Source organism: Dermacentor andersoni, chromosome 2 (genome assembly GCF_023375885.2).
Source record: "Dermacentor andersoni chromosome 2, qqDerAnde1_hic_scaffold, whole genome shotgun sequence".
NCBI classification, from domain to species: Eukaryota; Metazoa; Arthropoda; class Arachnida; order Ixodida; family Ixodidae; genus Dermacentor; species Dermacentor andersoni.
The window spans coordinates 251,171,590-251,197,239 of NC_092815.1; the positions used below are offsets into that span (position 1 = coordinate 251,171,590).

The window sequence follows — 25,650 nt, forward strand, 5'->3', positions numbered from 1 at the left end:
TTTCTTTCTACGTCCTCGTCCAGTCGCGCTTATACACTCTACCATGGATTCCAGTTCAATTTGAGCTGCACAAGCCAGTCGTGCCCTACTAGGTACGGTTGAGTTCCAGGAACAACAATCACTGGCAAAGTTTTCTTTTGCCCTTCATTATCGACACTTACATGTGTCTGTCCTGTCGTCTCGAGTGGCGTGCCACTGTAACTTTTCAGTTCGAGATGGCACTTTGTCAGACCTGGCTTCCGAGGCATTTGAACATAGATCTGCTCGCTGATAATAGATACGGCTGCACCAGCATCTATATGCATGCTCACAGGTTGGCCCGTGATTTTCACTTCCGTCAGATAAGACCTTTAAATTTGCTTGTCTTGAAAAAGGTGCAAGTTGTCCGGCTCGGTCTGTACCTCGAGTGCATTAACTGCTTTGCCATTTTTCTTCATGCAAACCTTCGCTAAATGGCCTACTTTCTTGCACCAGTGACAACGTGCCTTACGATATTTGCAATCACTTGCGTAGTGCTTGTCTCCACACATGTAGCAATTTCTGCTAAGACAGAAACCTTGTGGTGTGCTTCATCATCATCATCAGCCTGGCTACGCCCACTGCAGGGCAAAGGCCTCTCCCATACTTCTCCAACAACCCCGGTCATGTGCTAATTGTGGCCATTTTGTCCCTGTGATGGGCTTACCCTATGTTTTTTTGCGGACAGCCTTTTTTGCTGACAGCGTGGATGGTTTCGTCCATTTGTTGATATTCATTGGACAGTCAGGAGCTCTTCGACTCTCTTTCAACGAGTTCCGCTGCTTTTGCCAAGTCGCAAGGGGTTTCAAAGTTGAGCTCTTTCCTCTCTAGCAACGTTTGTATGGCCGGGTTTTGGAGCCCCACAACAACTTGGTCACGCAGCGCGTCGTCCAGAAAAGTCCTGAATGCGCACTTGGCAGCCATGTGTCTTAGTTCAATGGCAAATGCTAAGACAGACTCCATTTCGAGCTGGTGCCGGCGATTGAACTTGAGCCTTTCAGGTATTACTTGGCCACCCGGTACGTAGTGCTCCTTCAAGATGTTGACCACATTGTTCAACTCCTCTGGTGTAGCAGGCAACAGCAGGTCCTTGAGGGTCTTGAATGGGCGTCTTCCAAGGGGGCAGTGATGAAGGCGGATTTCTTCAAGTTGCCGTCTTCAATTTGTGGCTCTCCAGTAATGGACGAAACGCTCTACATACGAGTTGAAGTCTTCGTCACCACCTTCGACAAAGGAATCGAATTCCCAAAACTTCAACATGTTCAGTCACTCTGGCCGCCCTGCTTTGCTCGATGCCAATGGTAGCCAGACAGGTGCTGCTCACAGATGCGGTCCAATCCTCGTCGCCAGATGATATAGCAAGGCCGACACCACTGGAGCCAACGAAGGAATGCTCTTTATTCCACAGCGTGCGCGCTTATATAGCTTTTCCCGAGACGCTGGCGGTGCTTCTGAGACGCTGTTGGTGCAGTGGTTTGTACATTTTGTGGCCTTACAGAAAAAGCTGGGCTAAAAAGTAGTGACCACTTGGAGGAAGGAAAAAACGGAGGAGACCCTGACACCACTTTTTGTGAAGCCTCCATGATGTCAGAAGTTGGCTTTACTTCGTCATCTTGTTGTGGTAGATTCTCCTCTCTTGTTTACATTTCTCGCTTCCAGCATGCAACCCCACCAAGCCACATGAACATGCATGTTGTAGCGATCTGACCAATGAATCAGCTTGTAATGTACCATTGTGATATTGTTACCAAAGTCATGTCGTCCGAGTATTGTGCTCTAGCATTGAAAGAAGTTCATTATGCACTCCACAAATTATATCGTGAGGCCAGTTCCAGCCACTTTTGCCGGCTTTTGTGAAAATAAGTTTGCACATTCTCACTGCACTGTAAGAATGTACAGGCGATGACCGGCAGCGTACTTTACGTGTATCACAACACATTAACCTAGGGCTAGTCCATCCGCAGTTTACGGATGCTGCAGTTTACAAATATTATTAAAGGCAAAATCAGACATCCACTCCTTCGTAACAATTGCTACAAAGGAAACCCATACAGGCTCCTCGAAAGAAAAGCCTCGCAGTTGAAAAAAAGTTCGTCCTGGTCCGATGCTCGAACCAGGGACCGCCTGCTTTTCGGGGCAGCCGTTCTACCATCTGAGCTAACCAGGCGACTAGCAGATGGCAGGGCAAAGACAAATTTGTCAACAACTCGAAGCAAAGGCAAGAGTTTCACGTACTAGTTCTGCAGAAACCTGCCAGGTGAAGAGAATTGATTATTAAAGGCAAAATCAGACGTCCACCCTTTCGTAGCAATTGCTACAAAGGAAAGCCATACGGGTTCCTCGAAATAAAAGCCTCGCAGTTGAAGAAAAATTTGTCCTCTTCCGGGACTCTAACCTGGGACCACCGCCTTTCAGGGGCAGCTGCTCTACCATCTGAGCGCTACCCATGAGACATGGGATTCCATAGCACCGGTTGCTTGTAAGCCATTGCTACTCCAAGTAAATTTAAGGTAGCTGGTAGCTTGTGTCATTTTGGGCAGTTATCAGAAAAGTAACAGTGCTGGCAGTATTGCGCAAGGACAGTGAATGAGACTGGTTGCTGCTTGTTACAGGCTGCTGCCAGCAGCAGATGTAGATCAGGGCACGGTATCATCCCATGCAAAGAACCAATTGCAGTTTTTGAACAATGTGTGGTGGCAACATATAATAGCATGAACCATCTTTGTGGTAGTATTAATTATCTGTATTGTCTTTAATTTTCAATTCATGCCCCAATGTGTTTCTTGTTTTTGGTGGCAGAAGAGAGTTTCTCACCGCTGAGTCCATCACTTTGCACAGACAGGGGCACGCCTGCAGAGCCTAGCGGTGCAGTCAGCACCGCGACGCCAGTCATGCCGACGACGTCTGCCACGAGGTTCTTCCTGTGGCTCTGCTGGTAGCAGTCGTGATGGTGTCCGGCACCTGTCTATGAAGCGGTCCCCAACCAGCCCCCTGGGTGAGTGCCTGCTCAGCCATATTAGCGCACCACATTGGCTAGCCCATGTTCCACATCATCATCGCCATCGTCATCATCAGCAACAGCCTATTTTACATCCACTGCAGGAGGAATGGTCACATGTTCCACATGTGAGCATTTCTTTAATTCGCTTGTTTTTTATTTGGGCAATTACAATATTTTCCCATAAGGTGAAGCAAAAGGAGGACATAATCCTCCTGATTAAGGCCTTAGGCCTTGCTAGACCAGGAGGACTTGCAGTTTCAATGTTCAAGAAAATGTAAATGTCGTAACTAATGTAATATTACTTTATAAATATAGGCAGTTTTCATAAAACAGGAACATACAAAGAAAGTGCTAGAACTAATACAGCACTTTGCTAGAGCATCAGCAGTTTTTCACACACTCTCTTCCAGGACTTGCATGGAAACATGAAAAGAGTACAAGATTTTATATAACATTAGCTTCTTACACTGTTGTTACTTATGAATAAAGAATCAACAATTGTTTTATTTGTTCCAGAATGAGAAATACAGGTCATGTACTACACAGGAGAAGGTCCCAGAGTTAAAGGTTGCACTGGGACCCTCAACAAAAATTGCAAAGAACCAGTACATTAGCAACAGCATAACAGGTATTAATGAACAAGACTAAACATCAAAAACAGTTTGCTTGCAATCTGTTGACCTATATGTGTATCAGGCTCTTTAATTAAAGTAATTGAAAAGCTAATTGTTACACATCTGACGAAATGCCTCACAAAATTCAACATTATCTTGCCGTATAAGTTTGGATTCTGCCCTGGGTTTTCCACATACCTTGCTCTAATTTCTTTAACAGATCGATTGAAGTTAGCTATTGACGAAGGGAACTCTTCAGGCTCTTTTTATTGACCTTACTTACTAAGGCTTTCAACTCTATTAATCATAATCTTCTTCTTGGTAAGCTTGATGAAATTGGTTACATGGGCTTCCTCTGCTTTTACTAAAACACTACCTAAAAGACAGAGTGCAGGTAGTTCATAACTCAGGTGCTCACACTTCCATGAAAACACAGGTGTGCCTTAGGGCTCTCTTCTGGGCCCACTGTTATTCTTTATTTACCTATTTTTTACCGCAGTGTCCGACCTCTTCTAGATGCATATTATGTGTGGACGATACAACTATATTTATCTCTGGTACATCTCTTTAGTTGTTAATTACTAAATTACACACTTATCTGATAAACATAACTGTTGCCATAATAACAGGTAATAGATTAATGCTTCAAAATGCTTCAAAAATCAAGTTTGTTGTCTTCTCACCAAAAACAGCCAAGTCGTGCACCTTATATCTCTGTCGGATCATTTTTAATTCATGCTGACAATCGCTGCACATTTCTAGCTGTTAGACTGAATCATAACCTCAAGTACTACAATCATGTCTCTAGAATAAAAAAAAGGCATATGGCATCTGCACGATCATCAGAGCTCGTCTCATCTATAACCGCTCTACGCTTCTCTCTCTCTATTGCTCATTCACTCGCATCAATTTTGGTATATCATGTTGTGAATTATGTACAGCTCACACTTGACATCATTACAAACATTGCAAAATCAGGCTGTAAGGTTACTTAGTTTTAGCCCAATGCATACTAATTACGAACAGCTACTTAACAATAACTTCCTCACAGTTGATAAGTTAGTTAGCTACAATGCCGGTATACTCTTGTTCAGATCTCTCAAGAATGAAGTTCCAACTGCGTTATTTCCAGAAGCATATTTGGTCAATACCGACAATACTACGTTTGCTCCAGACAATAACTTTCTTCTCCCGAAAGTACAGTAGAACTTCGTTAATGCTTTCCCATTACGTACGTTTTCCCGGCGCCAACGTTCGCAAGTTATAACACAAAAAATGATCCAATAGAGTTATGCTCACACATTCCCTAAAAACATGATTTTTGGCCACCAACGTTTAGCATGTCACCAAACTATGATCGTATGACATGTTTCTCGGCCGCTATATCCCATGTAAGCAAAAAAAAAAAAAAAAAAGATGCACGAGACGCGTGCGATCAAAAACAGTATATAGCCGCCTGCCGCAGCAGCGGCAGCTTAACCGCAATACTTGCGTGCTCGTCTCGCTTTTAATCAACAGCGCGTGCTCAGTTTCTCATTCTGGTACCAGCAAACCTCCTCGAGGGTCGTCGCACATGGCTTTCACAGCTATCACTGCCTATCCTATTGTGGTAAGCATCTTTGCCTATCTGTTTTCCAGCACGTAGTGCCATCAGAAGCGTAACGTCCACTTTTAATAGGTGATAACCGAAATGTGTCGCAGTTCCCTGCTACAGACTGCGGTTGTGGTATCCTGTGTTGGCTTCTGGTTTCGGTTTGGGGTCGTTTACCTCAGGGTGCCACTCAGCGCCAAACGCTGTAAGTTGCCTCCTGTTTCCCCTCGCCGAGATAAAAGAGCATTCTTTGTCTGGTCCTCTACTGAAGCAGTCCGGCTCTTTCTTGCGGAACTGCGCGCCCCGGCCGTTTAGGCCTCATGCCGTAAATCCTCCGTCCGGCAGCCCCGTCGAAGCTACAACAGCGGTCGTATACGTTTTCTGGCTGTTACATCCCATGTGGACAAGAAAATGCACGACGTGCGCATGTTCAAGAACAGTATATAGCCGCCCGTCTCACGTGAAAACGACGGCACGCACGGTTTCTTGTTCTGGAACCGGCAAATTTTTGCCCGGGTCATCGCACGCTGCATTCACAACTATGGCCGCATAACCTATTGTTATAAGCATTTTCACCTATCTGTCTTACAGCGCATGGTGCATAGTGCCATTAGTAGCATAGAGCATGCTTTTAGTAGGCAATAATCCAGATGTGCCATCGTTCCGTGCTGCAGGCGGTGCGATGTGGCCATCACGTTTCACTTTGATGACATCCAGCATTGCCTACCAGCTCAATTTCATTTCGCTTTCCTGTCGCCCTCTTAAAATATGACACAATAAGAAGACAACAAAATGCATCTCGGGCCACTGGAGCACCACCAGCTCGACGCTCGTCAGTGTCTCATGCCGCAACAACCTGCGCAACACCTCGCATTACATAGATGTCAGCAATAGTTGAGTCTGTAAAATTTTTTAAGTTAATTTGGATTGTACGTTTGCCTGGTTAGTGCATTTTCGCTTGCCTGTTTTTTTTTTTTTTTCAAAATGTATGAACAAGGTTCTACTATACATACTAACTACGGTAAACAGACAATCATCTTTTCATTGCTTCCATTATGTAACAAAATCACACCACTAATCCAAAACCTTTTAACATTATTGGAAAGTGAGTGACGAACGTCCAAAGTAAAAAACTAACAAAAAAGTCGCAGTTTCACCCGAGAGGCGAAGCACCAGTTGCGATAGCAAATTAGCAGAGAGCTATGTGAAGTAAGGATAGTAAATGAGAGCGCTTGGTGTGATGTGTTCTCTCACGTCCATGTCGTATTTTTGTCGCGCAATATCATTTAAGTAAGGATAGTAGTTTTATCGGCCATATAAAGTTGTATACATTCGTTTACCAACTAAATTAACAAGCATGGTGTCACGCGCACAGGTAAACATGAACACATCTTGCTTGATGACCGCAGAAAGTTGCCGTCAAAACATTGGAGTGACGAAACGCGGTGGCAGCAGTGAGCGAATCGACCTTCGTGCTGTCTCGTTTCAGCGCAGACTAAACGTCGAAAGCACAGCGGATACGAAGATACCAGCACTGGGTGCACTTTGTCCACATTGCAGATTGCTTTCAAATATGGTGGCCGTAAGCAGCAGCCACCGAAGTAGAACCCCCCCCCTTTCCCCTCCCACCCTTGTTTGGCGCGCAAAAGAATACAGCGCGCTTCCATCTCGCCTTTCTTCCTCGCATGAGCCGCGATCATCGGTTGACCCTCGCAAGTGAGTTGTCCGCCCATGTCGACACGGCAAACGTTCGTTTTATACGCCCGATTTTGACAAAAATTGACGCTAATTTCATCGACTGTAACTGATAGTCCGTTGTAGCGCGGTCCGTAACAAGGGAACTTCGTTACATTAATAAAATAGGTAGAAGAAACTATTGTTGAAATATGGTCCATTATATCCAAAAGTCTGCTGTACACGGGTCCGGTGTAACGAGCGTAGACTGTATTTAGTCTTGCAGTTAACCCTTTTAGGGTCAATGCTGTAAATATACGGCGCCGCAAACAAGTCCAAAAATGGTCGATGCCGTATATTTACAGTGCCGTCTGTACGTTTCAAAAGCGCGCCAATTTCCGAACTTTTTCTTTTCTGTCATGTGCTGCTACTATGTGGCAATACAGGGAATTTATTTCGCGCGCCTGCCTCTCTTGGTTTTCGTTGCATGGTTTGTTTTAGAGCTAGTTTGCTCCCGCGCGTCTATACTACTGCTCGCGCATTGGTGCGCGCGCGGGCAGGCGGTGGTTTGGGTTTTGTTCCGCGGGCGGTTTTGGCTTCTTGCGCTTGCAAAGCAGATGGCTATCTCGTTACTGATCGCTCGAAAGGTGGCCACCTCTTGCTTGTTTAATGCTCACAGGGGTGCGCATAGGAAAGATGCTTTTTGCTTTTTCTTTGCTTTTGCTTTTTCTTTTTTTCTTGGGCACTCGCGAAAACTAATTGCTTCTGGCTGGCGATAAGATGAAGATTAGTGAAGTTTGTCACACGTGCTTTTCTGACGGGCACACTACCACACAGTTTTCTTGAGTGCGCGCACCTACATAGTTCTGTTAAGCTATGGATGTACATATTAGTGAAATCTCGATGATACGATCACGGCTAATATGAATTTCCGGATGATACGAATATTTCTGTGGTCCCGGCCGAGCCCCATTACTTTGCAACATGCTAGAGAACAGTTGTTACGAATCAATTTTTGACCCGCGTCGGTTGATACGAAAATTACTGAAGACACTTTGGAAATTATAAATTATGCTTGGCGAAAGCCATACGCTGCTGCCGTCTGCGCTCCGCTTCGCTGTCTTTGCTGTTCGGTGACATAGCCAGTCGCTACTGCCGTCTGCGCTCCAATTCATTCGCTTTGGTGTTCGGCGATACCGCCTGTCGCTGCTGCCGCTTCCGTTCTGCTTTCCTGCGTTCTGCCTCCCTTGTTTTCGCATCTGGTGACATGTTCAGTTGTCGCATGCGCATTCGCTCCTTGTTCTTCTGGCATTTGGTGTTGGAAGAATCCGGCGTCCGCTGCCGCTTCCCCGAACCGCTTGGCGCGGAATCACTGCTTTCGCGTTAATAAACGCCGCTCCACCAACAGCCGTGAAAGAGAACCGCGGGCAGTGAAGTGATTTCTCCCTTTCTCTTTTGGTGCGGAGGCGTGGAGGCCGCGACTGGGCGTGGAGAGTTTGAAGCGGTGGCGCTTTTGTTGCTTTTGTGCTTTTCCGCCTTTTCCGCGCGCCATTGGACGGAGTGGCTGCTGTGCTTTGGGCCGCGTTCTTTGTGTTAGACGTGGCCGACGGCGAAGCACCACCACCGGCGGCTGAAACGCTGCACACGCTCGAAGTTTTGAGGCATGCTATGGCCGCGGATGAAATCAGCGACGACACGTGCACGCATTTTTATGGATTTGAACAAAGTCTGCTAAGTGACCTGACAAAGAAAAAGAAGCAGAAGGACATTAGAGACTTTTTTCTTCAAGAAATAAATGCTTTTTACGTACTTGTGCCTGAGTGAGTTCACCTCTGACTCTTTAATTTAACTAGTTTTAATTGATTTGATGATATGAATTTCGGCTAATACGAATATTTTTCGTGACCCCGTGAGATTCATATCATCGAGATTCCACTGTAGTGTAAGAGCAGGAACATTTGAGTCTTGCGAAATACTCTCGTCTGCGCGTTTTCAAGGCCTTGAACCGTGTGTATAAAAATGCATAAAATTTTTAATTCTTATAAGTTTATTTCCTTTTTTATTGTTGTTATTCATGAATGAAGAGTACATGTATACTAATGCAAAATATATATATTTTTTTCACTTTACGGTCACCCTAAAAAAATTGCGGTAAATTTTTTTTTGAAATAAGTCTCTAAGAAGAATTGTAATCTGCAATAAAAAATCGACCCTGGGCGGTCGCATATGGCAAAACAAAATCGATTCTCAGAGGGTTAAGAAAGAAATACAAGTAGCTGATGTAAATACTAGCATATAAAATGGCACGGGTATTATTAAAATACTGAAGCTAAAAAAAAAAGGTCAGAGGCCTGTGCGCCACACGAAGCACACACACAGCGTAAGGTGGTGAAGCTGCTTCATAGGAGCTCTGTTTCGGCGCCACGCACTGCAGGGTCTTTGTGGTGTCTTCAAGAGAAAGATTTTAACTGTCCGCCCGGCGTCAACAGCAAGCGGTGCTAATTGAGATGATCATGGTGACGATGATGATGATGAAAATTTATCGGCACTCTTTTTCAAACAAAGTAGTGACAGTTGCCTAGCCTGCTAATGATGATGATTTATCTCTTGTCATCCCCTTTGAAACGCAGCTTAGTCACCTAGACAGCTTGATTTAATCAGGTACGCAATATAAATTTTTTTCTAGTATTTTTGTACGCATCTCCTTAAACCATTTTTTCTTCCTCAAACCTTATCAACTACCTGGCACCACTAGCTGTGCATCTCCTACATGCCGTGCCACCTGGTGTAATAATATGCAAATGCAATGCAAAGTGTGTACGTATCAACGCTATGCGGTGCGCATGTCACATCACGTGTCTCCTTGTGCCACAGGGTGCACTTGTAGGGCATTTTTCCACTCCAAGCTAGCAGGCGTTGGCATGGCTCAGTGGTAAAGTAGCTGACGCCAGCACAATGGAGCAGGATTCAATCCTTGCGGGAACTGGGCTTTTTTTTTTTCATTCCTCGCGATAGCTCCTATGGACACCAGGCACCATGGGCGGCGGCTCACACCATCACTAACCGAAATGGCTATTGGAATGAGCCCATAACAGCTTATGCTGTAATGGAACCCTGAGGCATGCCTTAATTAAATATTTTTACACCAACAGCCCCCACAGCTTACAATTTGCTACCTGTTCCTTAGACAAGTTTTCAATAATTTTAATAAAGAATTAATAACACCATAAGCTTTAAGTTTGCTAAGACGTATTTTATGGGTAACAGCATCAAATGTCTTCAGTGCAGGAACAGTGCTAGAAACACTGGCACAGACACACGGAAAGTGACACTGCATGTCGCTCTTCGTGTGCCTTCACCTTTGTCAGTGTTTCTAGCGCTGTTCCTGTATTGAAGATGAACAACCAACTAGACGATGCTTTGACTTAGTAATATCAAACTCTTTACTGAAGTACAAAAATATAGAACTGACAAGATATTTAAAATCTATTAATATTTTTACAAAATGTATCAAAGAAAGAGGAGTGAGGCTTTTTGAGTGTTTAGGACAAAAGCCTAGTTGTGAATTTGTTAATATTTGTTTAATATTTAAGGTTGAGTGGGTGTTTCACGTCCATTACGTTGGCCGTGAGCGGCAGTGGTGAGCATGCCCAGGGCTAGTGTTGTACACAAGTACTCAAAACGGTGGCCATGGGAGTAGCGCGGCAGCAGCTTCAAGGACCCCTTACCAGGTTTGGACATTGCAGACCAAAAAGTGCGTTCCGTAGATTACACACTGATGGTCCTGTCTGCTAAGTATCAAAGCAATGCTCAGTGGAAATACCGCTGATATTTCAAACCAAATGTCGTGCGCCCTCCCCCTTGAGGGAGCCCCGCTTCCAGACACTCAATCGCGTGCACAAATGCGTCTACGGAAGACGCACTGCCTGCAGCATTGCCAGCCATGGCAATTGGCTTCAGTAGTTCAATCAATGCGTAACATGCAATGCCACCATGGGAAATGTACCGCTCCGAAAAAGAAAGAAAGAAAGAAGTGGGGGGTCTTCAAGTGCAAATGAACATGACGCAATACCTGAACTCTGGTATGGTAGTATGGTAGAAAGGATGTTGCTTGTGGCCACTATGCGAGGCAAAGGGCACTTCCTGGTGGCGTGGCAATGCAACACTTCAATTTCTGCCATCTTATGTAATAAAGAATCAATTTGAAAATTTGTTTTCGTAAAATGCTCCCAGATGATGCTTTACGACTTCTACTGTAGAACCAAAATTTGCAATGAGTGAGGGCCTTTTTAGTAGGTAAAACAATGCATGCATAATACAGAGATGTAGATGTGTTTGCCACCTGCATCTTTTTCCCCACTTTCATTTTCTTGTACCTTATTATTTCAACATTTCAATTAAACATAACAATTATCTTCCATCTAGCTTCATCATCTGTCACTTCGTGTGATTAACAAACATGAAGCCCCTCGCTATTCTTGTAGCTCAGTAACAAGTCAGATGAGCTTTGCTGTTAAAGAAGAACAGTGATCCAACTTGTGAAATTGTGGAGGATGTGTAGATGCCATACTGGCTATGGAGAACAGTCGTGACCTAAACTTCCTTCAGTTTGAAAACATATTGTCACCTAGTAGTGACAATGAAGAAAGCAGCAAAACTGGGAGTGATGAAACTAGCATTTTATTGGGCCTCAAAGCGATTGGCAAAAATTTGATCTGCCAGTCAAATTGATCAAATTTGATCTGCGTTGGCTTTTATGTATGAGCCATCGAAGGTTCCAGAGTAAATCACTGGTGCCCATATGTCTTCTATAGAGTTCTACACAATTCACATCGCACATGCAACAGGATTACACAAGCTTCGGTGACAACAGACGACAGAAAGAACCGTTGATAACGTTCAAGGAACTTCCAATACATATACGCGTGTCCTGCGCTGAGTGATAACATCTGTTAGACAGTGAAACGTGGCCACCCGATAAAGCTAACAAGTATGCGTGTTAATGCCCCTCTCTCAAAAAGCATCGTCCTAATACTACAAACAGGAGAGCAAAAAACAAAAGGACTCCTATTAAACAAAAGTAACAAAGAAACGAAGTGCAAACTAAACAGTACACAAAAAAAAGAAAGTCCAAAGTTCAGCTTTGCAAAGTCCCAAAGTTCTTAAGCGCTGCTAGAATGGCTTAAGTCGCACAACATGGACTATTTCAGGTCATGAGCAGCGCCGCTGTGATAGCCAAGTGCCGTCTGGCACGACCTGATAGTTGAGTGCGCCAATGCGTCGAACGATCTTGTAGGGTCCGGAATAGTTGCGTAAAAGCTTCTCACTAAGTCCTCGCAGGCATATCCGGGTCCAAATCCAAACGCAGTCGCCAGGCTCGTATTCCACATATTGTCGTCAAAGATTGTAGTGCCAGCTATCGGTCCTCTGCTGATTCTTGATGCCCAGGTGGGCGAGCTGTCAAGCTTCTTCGACGTGCTAAAGATGGTGGCAACGTCGAAATTTTGTTAATCGGTGATGCACAGCAGCATGGCATCGAGAGTCATCATGGGGTTCCGGCTGTAAACCAGCTTGGAGCGGCGTCATTTCAGTATTTCCTTGCAGTGCCGTGTTACAAGCAAAGGTTACATACAGCACGACTGCATCCCTGTGATGCCCAAATATGGGGACAACGGTTCGTGTACTCAAAGGTTTTAACGGTTGTCTTAGGCGGAGCCTCCGAGAACCCAATTGAGGACAAAGCCGTTAGTTTCGAACACACACACAATCTAGAGGTGTGCGAATACAGTGTTCGAAATTCCGAATATAAATCGAAAGACTTTCTCCTATTCGATTCTAATCCAATTTGAAATGTTGAAATTTGAAACAACATCTGCAGGCTTGGAGTGACGCCTGTCACCGGCAAAAGACGCTGAGAGCAAGTGGGGCTATACTAATCCAGGTATAACCAAATTAGGGAGGCCCACTAAGCTTCAACAAGACACTCCTTCACCAGAACAGGAATTGGCCTCCCTAATGCAGTATTCGGCCACCCCTCCCACATGGCTCACTCAATTACCCAATGGCCCTCAGTCCTCAACAGCTGCGGAGCACCTGACCAAGGCAGCGGTCAGACCTGTAACGCAGCAGAGGGTGCTAAGAATCTCTGGGCCCAGACAGGCCGCCAATAAAAGCTGATCCTGTCAACCTTTAATGCCAGAACTCTGTCGAATGAGGCTAGCTTAGCAGGACTCTTTGAGGAACTATGAGACATTGTTTGGGAGGCCATGTGAGATTAGAACTGGTGAAGCTTATACAGCACTGACTAACGACCATGTCCTCTGCTATAGAGGTCTCCCAGATAAGAAGCAATACGGGGTAGGATTCCTACTCTATATGGACATAGCGGGCAACATTGACTAATTCTACAGCATTAATAAGAGGGTAGCAGTAGTCGTAGTCAAACTTCATAAGTGGTATAGAATAAAGGTAGTACAAGCCTACACTTTGACATCCAGTCACGATGATGATGAGGTAGATCAGTTTTATGAAGATGTTGAATTAGCGATGAGGAAACTGCGAACTCAGTATGCTATAGTAATGGGCGGTTTCAATGCAAAAGGGCAGAAAAGGAAGCCTGGGGAACAAGCAATTGGCAACTATGGCGTCAAAATTAGGAATTCTGGAGGAGAGATGCTGGTAGAATTTGCTGAAAGGAATAAGCTTCGAATGAACACCTTTTTCAAAAAGCGTAGCAACAGAAAGTGCATCTAGAAAAGCCCTCATGGTGAAACAAGAAATGAAATTGACTTCATACTTTCTGCCAATCCCAGCATAGTGCAGGCTGTGGAAGTGTAGGTAGGGTAAAGTGCAGTGATCATAGGTTAGTGAGCGCCACGATTCACTTCAATCTCAAGCTAGAAAGAGTAAAAGTGGTCAAGAAAAAGCAGGTCAACCTAGAGGAAGTAAGGGTAAAAGCAGATAAATTCAGGGTGGTACTTGCAAACAAATATTGTTGCGTGGAGTGACGTACGAAGAACACAGTAGCAATACTGTGAAAGACAAAGCTAACTTTTATTTGGCAAACCTGTGCCCACAAAAACAGGCTACACTTAAAGAACGGCGACAACGCCGAACACAGTCTGCGATCGTCAAAACATGATCAGTGGGTCAAGCGCGTCTGCTTTTATAGATCAGTCGTCGAATGTTCCAGAGTAACCGCTGGGACCCGCGTGCCTTCCACAAAGTTCTACATCATTCGCGTCGCGCATACATGCAATCAGATTACACAAGGTTCGGTGACAACAGACAGCGGATAGAAGCATCAATAACATTCCAGAAACTGCCAATACATGTAGACGCGTCCTGCACTGAGCGATAACATTTCGTAGACGTTAAAAGAGCTCACCCGTAAAAGATAAACGAGTTCACGTGTCAATTCCCCCCTCTGAAAAGGCATCATCCCGATGCTACAAACATAACAGGAGAGTGAAACACAAAAGGTCACTTGTTAAACAATGCAACAAAACAAAAAAACAAAGCCCAAGGTCACACAATCCAAAAAAAGTCCAAAGTTCAGCTATGCAACATCCCCAAAGTTCATTAGCGCTGGTGGAATGGCTTAAGTCGCACAACATGAACTACTTCAGATCGTAAGTGGCGCTGCTGTGATAGCGAAATGCCGTCTGGCACGACCTCATAGTCGAGTGTGCCAATGTGTCGGATGATCTTGTATGGTCCGAAATATTGTATGGTCCGTAAAAGCTTCTCGCTCAGTCCTCGTCAGCGTATAAAAGTCCAAACACAAACACGGGCGCCGGGCTGGTACTCGACATAGCGTCATCGAAGGTTGTAGTATCGGCTGTCGGTGCACTGTTGGTTCTTGATCCGCATCCGGGTGAGCTGTCGAGCTTGTTCGGCGCGCTAGAGATAGGTGGTGACATCAAAATCGCGTCTAGAGTAGTCAATGGATTCCTGCTGTAGACCAGATTGAACGGCGTGATCTGTGTCGTTTCTTGCACCGCCATGTTGTAATCAAAGGTTACATACAGCAGGACCGCGTCCCACGTCTTGTGCTCGACGTCGACATACGTTGCTAGAATGTCGGCGAGGGTTTTGTTCAGGCGTGAGACCATTCGTCTGTGGGTGGTAGGCAGTTGTCCTCCTGTAGCTCGTCTGGCTGTATTGCAGAATGGCTTGGGTGAGCTCTGCTGTAAAGGCCATTCCTCTGTCTGTGATGAGGGCTTCTGGGGCACCATGTTACAGCAGGATGTTCTCGACGAAGAATTTCGCCACTTCGGCAGCCCTTCAGTTTCAGCAAAGCGGGTGAGATAGTCTGTCGCCACGATGATCCACTTATTTCCGGATGTTGACATCGGAAACGGTCCGAACAAATCCATCCTGATCTGCTGAAATGGTCAGAAAGGAGGTTCGATTGGCTGTAGTAATCCTCTTGGCCTTGTCGGTGGTGTCTTGCGTCATGGGCAGTCTCGGCATGTCTTGACATAACGGGCGATGTCGGCGGTCAAACGCAGCCAGTAATACCTTTCCTATATCCTCAACAGCGTCCGGGAGAATCCGAGGTGCCCAGCGGTTGGATCATCATGTAGGGCGTGCAGCACTTCTGGATGCATAGCTGACGGTACAACAAGAAGGTAGTTGGCGCGGACTGTTGAGAAGTTCTTCACGAGCAAGTTGTTTTGTAGCATGAACGACAAGCCGCGCTTAAATGCCTTGGGACAACGTCCGTGCTCCCTTCCAAATACTCGTTGAGGCCTTTTAGCTCCGGGTCTGCTCGTTGCTGTTTAGTGAAATCTTCCCCGCTTATTATTCCAAGGAAGGCGCCGTCGTCCTCGTCGTCTTGCGACGGGGGATCGATGGGTGCACATATAGGCAGTCGGCGTCAGAGTGTTTTCGTCCAGACTTGTAGATTACCGTGACGTCATATTCTGGCAGTCTGAGGCTCTACCGCGCCAGCCGTCCTGAAGGGTCCTTTAAGTTAGCTAGCCAACACAATGCGTGATGGTCACTGACCACTTTGAATGGCCTGCCATATAGGTAAGGGCGGAAATTTGCTGTAGCCCAAATGATGACAAGGCATTCCTTTTCAGTCGTAGAATAATTGCCTTCCGCTTTTGACAGCGACCGGCTAGCATAAGATATCACCCGTTCAAGTCCGTCTTTCTTCTGGATTATTTCGGCACCGAGGCCTAGGCTACTAGCGTCAGTGCGGATTTTGGTATTGGCGTCCTCGTCGAAGTGTGCAAGTACCAGCGGCGACTGCATGCGTCGCATGCGGCAGGCAATGCCAAGGAATCTACGCACTGCCTTCTTGTCCATGGGCCGCGGGAGCTTTGCAATAGCAGCTGTTTTCTGCAGGTCGGGGCGGACTCCACATTTGCTGATCACGTGCCCTAGAAACAGAAGCTCATCGTAAGCAAAGCGGCACTTTTCGTAAGCATCGTAAGCAAAGCGGCTTGATGGTCCTGATGACTTGATGACCTCTAGTACTGTCGCAAGCCGCCTAAGGTGATCGTAGAAATTTCCGGCGAAGACGATGACGTCATCCAAGTAAGCAAGACAGGTTTGCCACTTCAATCCCGCTAAAACCATCTCCACCACGCACTGGAACGTTGCAGGCACCGGGCACAGTCCAAATGACATAACCTTGAACTCATAGAGGCTGTCTGGCGTGATGAAGGTTGTCTTTTCGCGATCCCTGTCGTCGACTTCTATTTGCCAGTAGCCAGACTTGAGGTCCATCGACGAGAAGTATTTAGCATTGCAGAGACAACCAAATGTGTCGTCTATGCGTGGGAGGGGCTATGCGTGGGAGGGGCTATATGTCCTTCTTCGTGACCTTGTTCAGTCGACGATAATGACGCAGAAACGTAGGGTTCCGTCCTTTTTCTTCACTAAGACAACAGGAGATGCCCACGGGCTTTTCGACGGCTGGATGATGTCGCCGCGCAGCATTTCGTCGACATGTTGTCTTATAGCTTTGCGTTCTCGCGTCAAAACTTGATAAGGGCTCTGGCGGAGTGGTCGAGCACACTCTTCGGTTATTATGCGGTGCTTTGCGACTGGTGTTTGTCGAATTCTTGATGACATCAAAAAGCAGTCTTTATATCTTCGAAGCAGACTTCTGAGCTGTTGCTGCTTAATCACAGGGAGACATTTATTTATGTTGGAAATCTGGTTCGGGAACTACGGTCGTCGGGGTAGATGCGGCAGACTCCGAGAGGACAAACTCATTGCTGGTCTCCAGAATTTCCTCGATGTATGCTATCGCCGTGCCCTTGTTGATGTGCTTGAACTCCTGGCTGAAGTTTGTCAGCAACACTTTCGTGTTTCCTCCGCGCTGTCGGGTGAATCCTCTTGCAACGCAAATTTCACGGTCGAGCAGTAGACGTTGGTCACCTTCGATGACGCCTTCTAAGTCAGCGGGTGTTTCGGTCCCGACCGAAATAACAATGCTGGAGCGAGGCGGGATGCTCACTTGATCTTCGAGCACACTCAAGGCGTGGTGACTATGAGGGCTCTCCGGCAGTATAGCTTGATCTTCCGACAGCATTATTGACTTTGACTTCAGGTCGATGATTGCGCCATGTTGGTTCAGGAAGTCCATGCTGAGAATTACGTCTCATGAACACTGTTGGAGGATAACGAAGGTGGCAGGGTAAGTCCGGTCATGAATGGTAATTCTTGCCATGCAGATTCCAGTCGGCATTATGAGGTGTCCTCCAGTGGTCCGAATTGACGGGCCTTCCCATGCATTCTTAACTTTCTTCAACTGGGCGGCGATGGGTCCACTCATGACGGAGTAATCGGCTCCTGTGTCTACTAAGGCGGTGACTGCGTGGCCATTGAGAAGCATGTCGAGGTCGGTGGTTCTTTGTCTTGCGTTACAGTTAGGTCTTGATGTCGGATCACGGCTGCGTCACGTTGACCTGTGGCTGGTACGTGGCGTCGTCAGGTGGTCTTTTGTCCGCGTATTCTTTGCTTCCATATATCGTCGGGATGGCGGCGTGTCCTTATGTCGTTGAGGTAGTCTCTTCGTAGTCTTCGTAGGCGGTGCAGGATCTTCATCAGTTAGACGAACAGAAATGCACCTCCAGCAGTTGCTGCTTTTAGTTTTCTGGATATGGGCTCACGGACCGGCCCCGGGGTGGGCCAGTGTATGGACGGCGCTGCAGTGACAGGTAGCGGCCTGGTGACGGCGAACGGGATGGTCGTCGAAGGTTCCACTGAGTAGCGGTGAGGTAGTCGGTGATGTCACGAGGGCGTTCACCTTCGCTCGGGCGCGCTGCATTGACGGTGAAGCCTCGCAATCCCAGGTCGTGGTATGGGCATCGGCGGTACACATGGCCGGCTTCGCCACAGTGGTGGTCGGGAGCGCACCAAATATCCGTCTTCCTCGCGTAGGTGCGCTGGGCGACGGATGGCCATGCTGGCGGCGGCGGGCGACGGAATTGGGGCATTACAGGGCCCTATCGCGGTCACAGAAAGGGACCATTACAGTGGCGTAGGTCATCGCTTCTGGCTGGGGCAGCGGTAATTGAGGTTGCACCTGGGGGACTCCAAGCGATCGCCGAACCTCATCTTTCACGATGTCAGCGATCAAGTCCAATTGAGGCTGCGACGAAGGCAAGACCTTGCGCAGTTCTTCGTGCACAATGGCCCTGATGGTCTCTTGGAGATCACCGGAGCCCAGTGCTTGGATGACTCACTGAAGCATGAGCACTTGGCAGTTATATTGACAAGTGCGCATTTCTAAAGTTTTCTCAGTCGTCGTTGACTCTGTCAAGAACTCGGCTTCGGATCAGTCTGGCGAAAAGTTCTTGCTTTACGCCTCGCATCAAGAAACGAATTTTTTTCTCTTCGGACATTTCCGGGTCAGCGTACCAGAAAGGACGGGTCATCTCTTTAGTGAAGATGGCGATGGTCTCATTGGGTAGTTGGCCTCGGGTTTCCAGCAGAACTTCGGCCCTTTCCTTACGGACAACGCTCACGAACGTCCTCAGGAAGTTACTGCGGAACAGGTCACATGTTGTAGGGGTGGACTCCTGGTTCTCGAACCGAGTCCTCGCGGCATCGTCCAAGAAGTGCACATGTCGTAGCTTATCCTTAGAGGTCCAGTTGTTGAAGGTTGAGATCTTTTCAAAGGTTTCAAGCCAAGTTTCCGAATCCTCCGACATAGCTCCATGGAAGGTAGGGGGCTCATTGGGCTGTTGAAATACGATGGGTGACACTAGGGCTGCCATTGTGGTTGCCTTGGCCACAATCTTCTTGGTCTTCTCAGGTAGAAGTCCGTGCTCCAGGGGCAGCTGTTGAAGACGGCGGTTTGCTCGATGGTCCGGCACTACGTTGATGTTCTCTTTGCGGTTCGGGCTTGGATCACGGCTTGTCGGGCGCGTCTGGTACATGAACGAAAAGCACTTCCACCAGATGTCATGTGGAGTGACGTACGAAGAACACAGTAGCAATACTGTGAAAGACGAAACTAACTTTTATTGGCCGAACCTGTGCCCACAAAAACAAGCTACACTTAAAGGATGGCGAAAAAGGTTAACACAGTCGGTGATAGTAGAAATCTGATCAGCGGGTCAAGCACGTTAGCTTTTAAAGATCAGTCGTCGAATGTTCCAGAGTAACCGCTGGGACCCGCGTGGCTTCCACAAAGTTCTACACCATTCGCGTCGCGCATACATGCAATCAGACTACACAAGTTTCGGCGACAACATACAGCGGATAGAAGCATCGATAACATTCTAGAAATTTCCGGTACATGTAGAAGCGTCCTGCACTGAGCGATAACATTTCTTAGGCGTTAAAAGCACTCACCCGTAAAAGATAAACGAGTTCACGTGTCAATATGCAGCCTTAGAACAGAGAGATGAAGATGACATAGAGATAATGAATGAAGCCGTAACTAGGCTGGCTTCAGAGGCAGCAATTGAAGTGGGAGGCAAGGCACCAAGGCAACCAGTAGGCAAGCTCTCCCAAGTAACAGAGGACCTAATAAAGAAACTACAAAGAATGAAAATGTCCAACTCAAGAGAGAAGATAGAATAAGCGGAACTGTCAAAACTGATCAACAAGGCGAAATTAAGTGATATTTGAAACTATAATGTGAGAACGACTGAAGAAGCCGTAAAAAATGGACGCAGCCTGAAATCAGTGAGAAAGAAACTTGGCATAGGACAAACCAAGATGTATGCACTAAAAGATAAGCAGGGTAATATCATCAGCAATCTCGAAGATATCGTAAAAGCAGTGGAAGAATTCTGTACTGACCTGTACAGTGCCCAGAGGAGTCGCGATACCTCAATCACAAACAGTAATGAACAGGATACAGAAACACCTCCTATTACTAGTGATGAGGTCAGAAGGGCCCTGCAAGACATGAAATGAGGAAGAGCGGCAGGAGAAAATGGAATAACAGTTGATTATGCAAAGATGGAGGACACATAATGCTTGGAAAACTGGCGGCTCTTTATTCGAAGTGTCTATCGACTGCAAGGGTCCCAGAAAACTGGAAGAATGAAAACGTTATACTAATCCACAAAAAGGGAGACATTAAAGAATTGAAAAATTATAGGCTCATTAGCTTACTTCCAGTATTATATAAAATATTTACCAAAATAATCTCCAATAGAATAAGGGCAGCACTGGGCTTAAGTCAACCAAGCGAACAGGCTGGCTTCAGGAAGGGATACCCTACAATGGATCACATCCATGTCACCAATCAGGTTATCGAGATATCTGCAGAGTACAATAAGCCTCTCTATATGGCTTTCGTAGATTACAAAAAGGCATTTGATTCAGTGGAGATACCAGCAGACATAAAGGCATTTCATAATCAAGGAGAGCAGAACGCTTACGTAAATACCTTCGGAAACATCTACAGAGGTTCTACAGCTACCTTAATTGTACATAAGAAAAGCAGGAAGATACCTATAAGGAAAGGGGTCAGACAGGGAGACACAATCTCTCCGATGCTATTCACTGTTTGCTTAGAAGAAGTATTCAAGCTATTAAACTGGGAAGGCTTAGGAGTAAAGATCGACGGCGAATACCTCAGCAACCTTCGGTTTGCCCATGACATTGTTCTATTCCGCAACACTGCAGACGAGTTACAACAAATGCTTGAGGACCTTTACAGAGAGAGCGAAAGAGCGGGGTTCACGATTAATATGCAGAAGACAAAAATAATGATGAACAACGAGGCAAGAGAACAAGAGTTCAAGAGTGCCAGTCAGCCTCTAGAGCCTGTGAAGGAGTACATTTACCTAGGTCAATTAATCACGGGGAACCTTGATCATGAGAAAGAAATTCACAGAAGAATAAAAATTGGTTGGATTGCATATGGCAGACATTCCTAGCTCCTGACTGGAAGCTTACCATTATCATTGAAACGGAAGGTGTGCAATCAGTGCATTTTACCAGTGCTGACATATGGGGCAGAGACTTGGAGACTGGCAAAGAAGCTTGAGAACAAGTGAAGGACCGCGCAAAGAGCAATGGAACGAAGATTGCTAGACATAGCGTTAAGAAACAGAAAGAGAGCGGTTTGGATCAAAGAGCAAACGGGCATAAACGATATCCTAATTGACTTCAAGAGGAAAAAAATTGAGCTGGGCAGGTCATGTAATGCTCTGGTTAGATAACCGTTGGACCATTAGGGTTACAGAATGGGTACCAAAAGAAGAAAAATGCAATCGAGGACAACAACAAACTAGGTAGAGCGATGAAATTAGGAAATTCGCGGGCGCTAGTTGGAATCGGTTGGCACAGGACAGGGGTAATTGGAGATCGCAGGGAGAAGCCTTAGCCCTGCAGTGGACATGATACAGGCTGATGATGATGATGATGATGATGATGATGATGATGATGATGATGATGATGATGATGATGATGATGATGATGATCAAGTAGTTGCATACTCATTCAGTTCGAATACTGTAGGAGATACAGTTGTTGCAGTCTACAGGGAGAAATATCAAACCAGAGGAGACACTCCCAAATAATTTTGCTGCAGGAGAACTGGTTTGCATAAAAACTGATTCTTTCATAAACTCCTAAAAATAATTTTTACACATTAGTTTCCAGTCATTAAATAAACATGCCTCGTCTTAAGCTGCCTATGAACTTATAAATCTTGGTTTTGGCAAAACAACTATTTGGCTAATCTTGCCAGTCTTTAATTCCTTTTGAATGATGAGTGTTACTGTAATATTGCACTTAGCTTTTTCATCAAGCATTGCACTCTGCTACACTCATCTGGTGATATGCTGCTCCTTTGTTTCATTACTGCCATTGTCATGATGCACCAGATACGATCACATTTCTTTTATTTCTGATTTGCAAGATTCTGGGAGTAGGTAACTTCCAATTGTTAAGGACATTAGTGTAATCAAATACTGTAACTGAGCCTTTTTTGTCAAACGGAGTCCATGCAACCTTTTTGCGGTACAGTTTACTCTATAGGAACAAGATTGCACTTCCGGCGTTGCACATGTTGCCTCAGGGAAATGCAAAACTGTTATGTCGTCTATTAGATATGGCCACTGCGCGCTGAGCCAACTCGGGTGCATCAATTCAGTAAAACAACTTCGATAGCGCCTGCCCATTGTTGGCAGCAACCCACCTTTATTTCGAACTATGACGTTTATCTACGCGTGAGTGGTGACATAACAGATGACAATGGAAAACAAGAACAAGAAACAACTGCTAGACACAACATACTGCTCCCTTTAAAAACCACTAGAACACTTTATAAAGTGATAAAGGCAGTCTAAGTGGTGACAAAATCGTTCAGCCATGTCGGAGGTCGGCGAACTTGAGTGGTTATAGGTTCTGGCTGCCCTGTAACTTTCTGGAGTACCGAAGGGGTCTCTACTTAACTCTCCTCATCCCCTGTTTGCTCGTTTGCTGCTTGGTCTTCCAGCTCTTCTGCATTGTCAGGAAGGCCAGAGTGCTCAGCTGGATTGTCACGAGGCTCAGGAACTGTAGCAACACTGGCGTGCAAATTGCCAGCCGCAGGAACTGCTGATGTCAGCATTGAGCCTCCCTAAAGACCTGCGTTAGGCACTCAACAATCTTGCAGCATTCCATGTGCTGTTGTCTTCCAGCATGAAAGCGCTACTTCCGTTCTTATCAGCTATCTTCAGGGGTTTGCTGTAGGAGAAATAGCCCTTCCTGGAAACGTGAGGTTGTTTGCTCTCACAAAATCACCCATACAGAACGTAGGAATCTTAGCCCGTCGTTTTCCATCTGTATGCTCCTTGCTGATGATCTGCTGGCCTCTCACCCCTTTTGTAAGGGAGCAATTTCTGGTGTGGGCATGGCAAAAAAAGGCTGGGCTTGAGAATCGGACTATGTCCAGCATGGTGAGTGGAGCGCATCCAGGCAAGACTACAGCTGGTGGCACTGCCATTGTTGCATATGGTGTGATACAGTAAAAAGCAAGATATTCCAATACTGCTGTCTCAGTAGCTCACTGTTGCGAGACTGCAAGTTGAATATGGTCTTTCAAGACCCTGTTGAAACATTTGACCTGTCCGTTACTTTGCGGATGATAGATCGATGAGCAGGAGTGTTTAATTTCATACTTTCAAAGAAAATCCTCGAAAAAAGTGGACTTTGTTGTGGTCCATGATCTGTTAAAATCTAGTCTGGGTACCCCTCTCAACTGAAGAATGATGTCAAGAACCTGTTATATCGTTAGTTGGACATTGCGCTTGACGAAGGCGAGGTAGATGCAAGCTGACAAGCTAGAAGAGTGAATGTTTATTTTCTGTTCACGTCGAAATATTCACAAGTGTACTTGTTTATCTTTTTCGGGTGACCCCTTTTCACTAACAAATGCTATCGCTCAACGCGGGACGCGCCCACATGTATCGAAAGTTTCTTGCATGCTATCGATTGTTCTTTCTGCTGTCTGTTGTCATGGAAGCTTGTGTAATCTAATTGCACGTGGGACTCGAATTGTGTAGAACTTTCTGGAAGACACTCAGGCACCAGTTGTTACTCTGGAACCTCTGGAACAGTTACTCTGGAACCTTCAATGCCTCATGTATAAAAGCCAACGCACTTGGCCGGCAGATCAAATTTTCTATGATTGCCGACTGTGTTCGCCGCTATTGCTATGTTTTAAGTGTAGCCTGTTTTTGAGGACACAAGCTCACCCAATAAAACTCTAGTTTTGTCATCCCCAGTTTTGCTGCTTTCTTCGCCGTCGCTACGACGTAATATCTGATTGAGGTGCTAGTTCGTTCATGTACCGGACGCCCGTGATCCAAGCCCGGACCGCAAAGACAACACCAACATCGTCCCGGATCATTGAGCAAGCCGCCGGCTGCAACATATGCCCTCGGGGCACGAACTTCTACCTGAGATGACCAAGAACATCATGGCCAAGAAATACCAATGGCTGCCCCAGCGTCCCCCATTCTGCTGCAACAACCTCGGGACCCACCAACCTTCCACGGATCATCTGCTGAAGACGCACAATCCTGGCTGGAGACCTATGAATGAATTGTGACTTTCAACAACTGGGACTCCGACCACAAGCTGCAGCATGTATACTATGCCTTAGAAGATGCCACCAGAATGGGATTTGAGAATCGGGAGTCGACCCTGTCAACATGGGACCTGTTCCGTAGTGGCTTCCTGCTTAAGTTCACAAGCGTCGTGTGCAAAGAGCAAGCCCGAGCTCTACTAGAGACCCGAGTGCAGCTGCCCAATGAGGCCACCGCTACCTTTACCGAGGAGATGAGCCATCTATTCCGCCATCCCGACCCGGAAATGTGCGAGGAGAAGGAAATCCACCTACTCATGAGTGGTGTGAAGGAGGAACTCTTCGCTGGAATGACACGAAACACACTGAAGACGGTTGACGAGTTTCTCCATGAGGCAACCAGCATCGAGAAGACACTGGAAATGTGGAACCGGCAATTCAACCGCCGCACAATTTCAACAAACTATGCCGGAGTGCAGGCACTGGCCACTGACAACCTGCGCAAAACTATCAGAGCGGTCATGCGGGAGGAGCTACAGAAGCTGTTCCCGTCATCACAGCCAGCCTCAAGTGGCTTCGATTACCGACGCCGTATGTGAGGAGCTCCAACAACAACTCGGAGTACCTCAGTCACCTCAGCCAGAAGCGATGACGTACACTGCAGTAGCTTGCTCTCACGTTCCCCCTCCGCGCCTACATCAGGTCCCGGTAACGCCACACTTCTGTCGTCTACTGCCGCCGCCAGCACGCCAACCCATCACCCGGCGCAGCATTCCAAGGAAGACTAATGTTTGGCAAGCCCCCAACCACTGTCCACTTTTCTATCACTGCGGAGAAGCCGGCCACATCTACCGTCGATGTCCTTACCGTGAGATAGGACTGCAAGGGTTTGCCGTCAATGCACCGCGCCCTCAGGATAGTGACCGCTCTCTTTATATCGCCAACTACCTCGCCGCTACTCAGTGGAGCCCACGACAACCGTCCCATTCACCGTCATCAGGCCGCTACCTGTCGCCACAGCGCCGTCCATACACTGGCCCAGCCCAGGGCCGGTCCATCGGCCCATGTCCGGAAAACTAAAAGCACCAACTGATGGAGGTGCGGTTGAGGTTTGTTGAACTGGTGAAGATCTTCTGCCACCGCTAAAGACGCAAAAGAGACTATGTCGTCGACCTAACTTCATGCCGCTATCCCGATGGAGCCTGGAAGCAAAGAATACACCGACCAAAGACCTGACTATGCGACATACCAG

At 46.5% G+C, this 25,650-nt stretch overlaps 1 protein-coding gene across 5 annotated transcripts in view; it reads left to right on the forward strand.

Annotated features, from left to right (window-relative positions):
* Positions 1–25,650, forward strand: part of gwl (serine/threonine-protein kinase greatwall) — a 441,324-nt gene that overhangs the window by 244,498 nt on the left and 171,176 nt on the right. For all 5 annotated transcript variants that reach the window (XM_055075653.2, XM_055075651.2, XM_055075650.2 and 2 more), the window contains exon 8: positions 2,857–3,013. In XM_055075653.2, the coding sequence (XP_054931628.1) occupies positions 2,857–3,013 (157 nt within the window). The remainder of the gene's footprint in view (positions 1–2,856; positions 3,014–25,650) is intronic.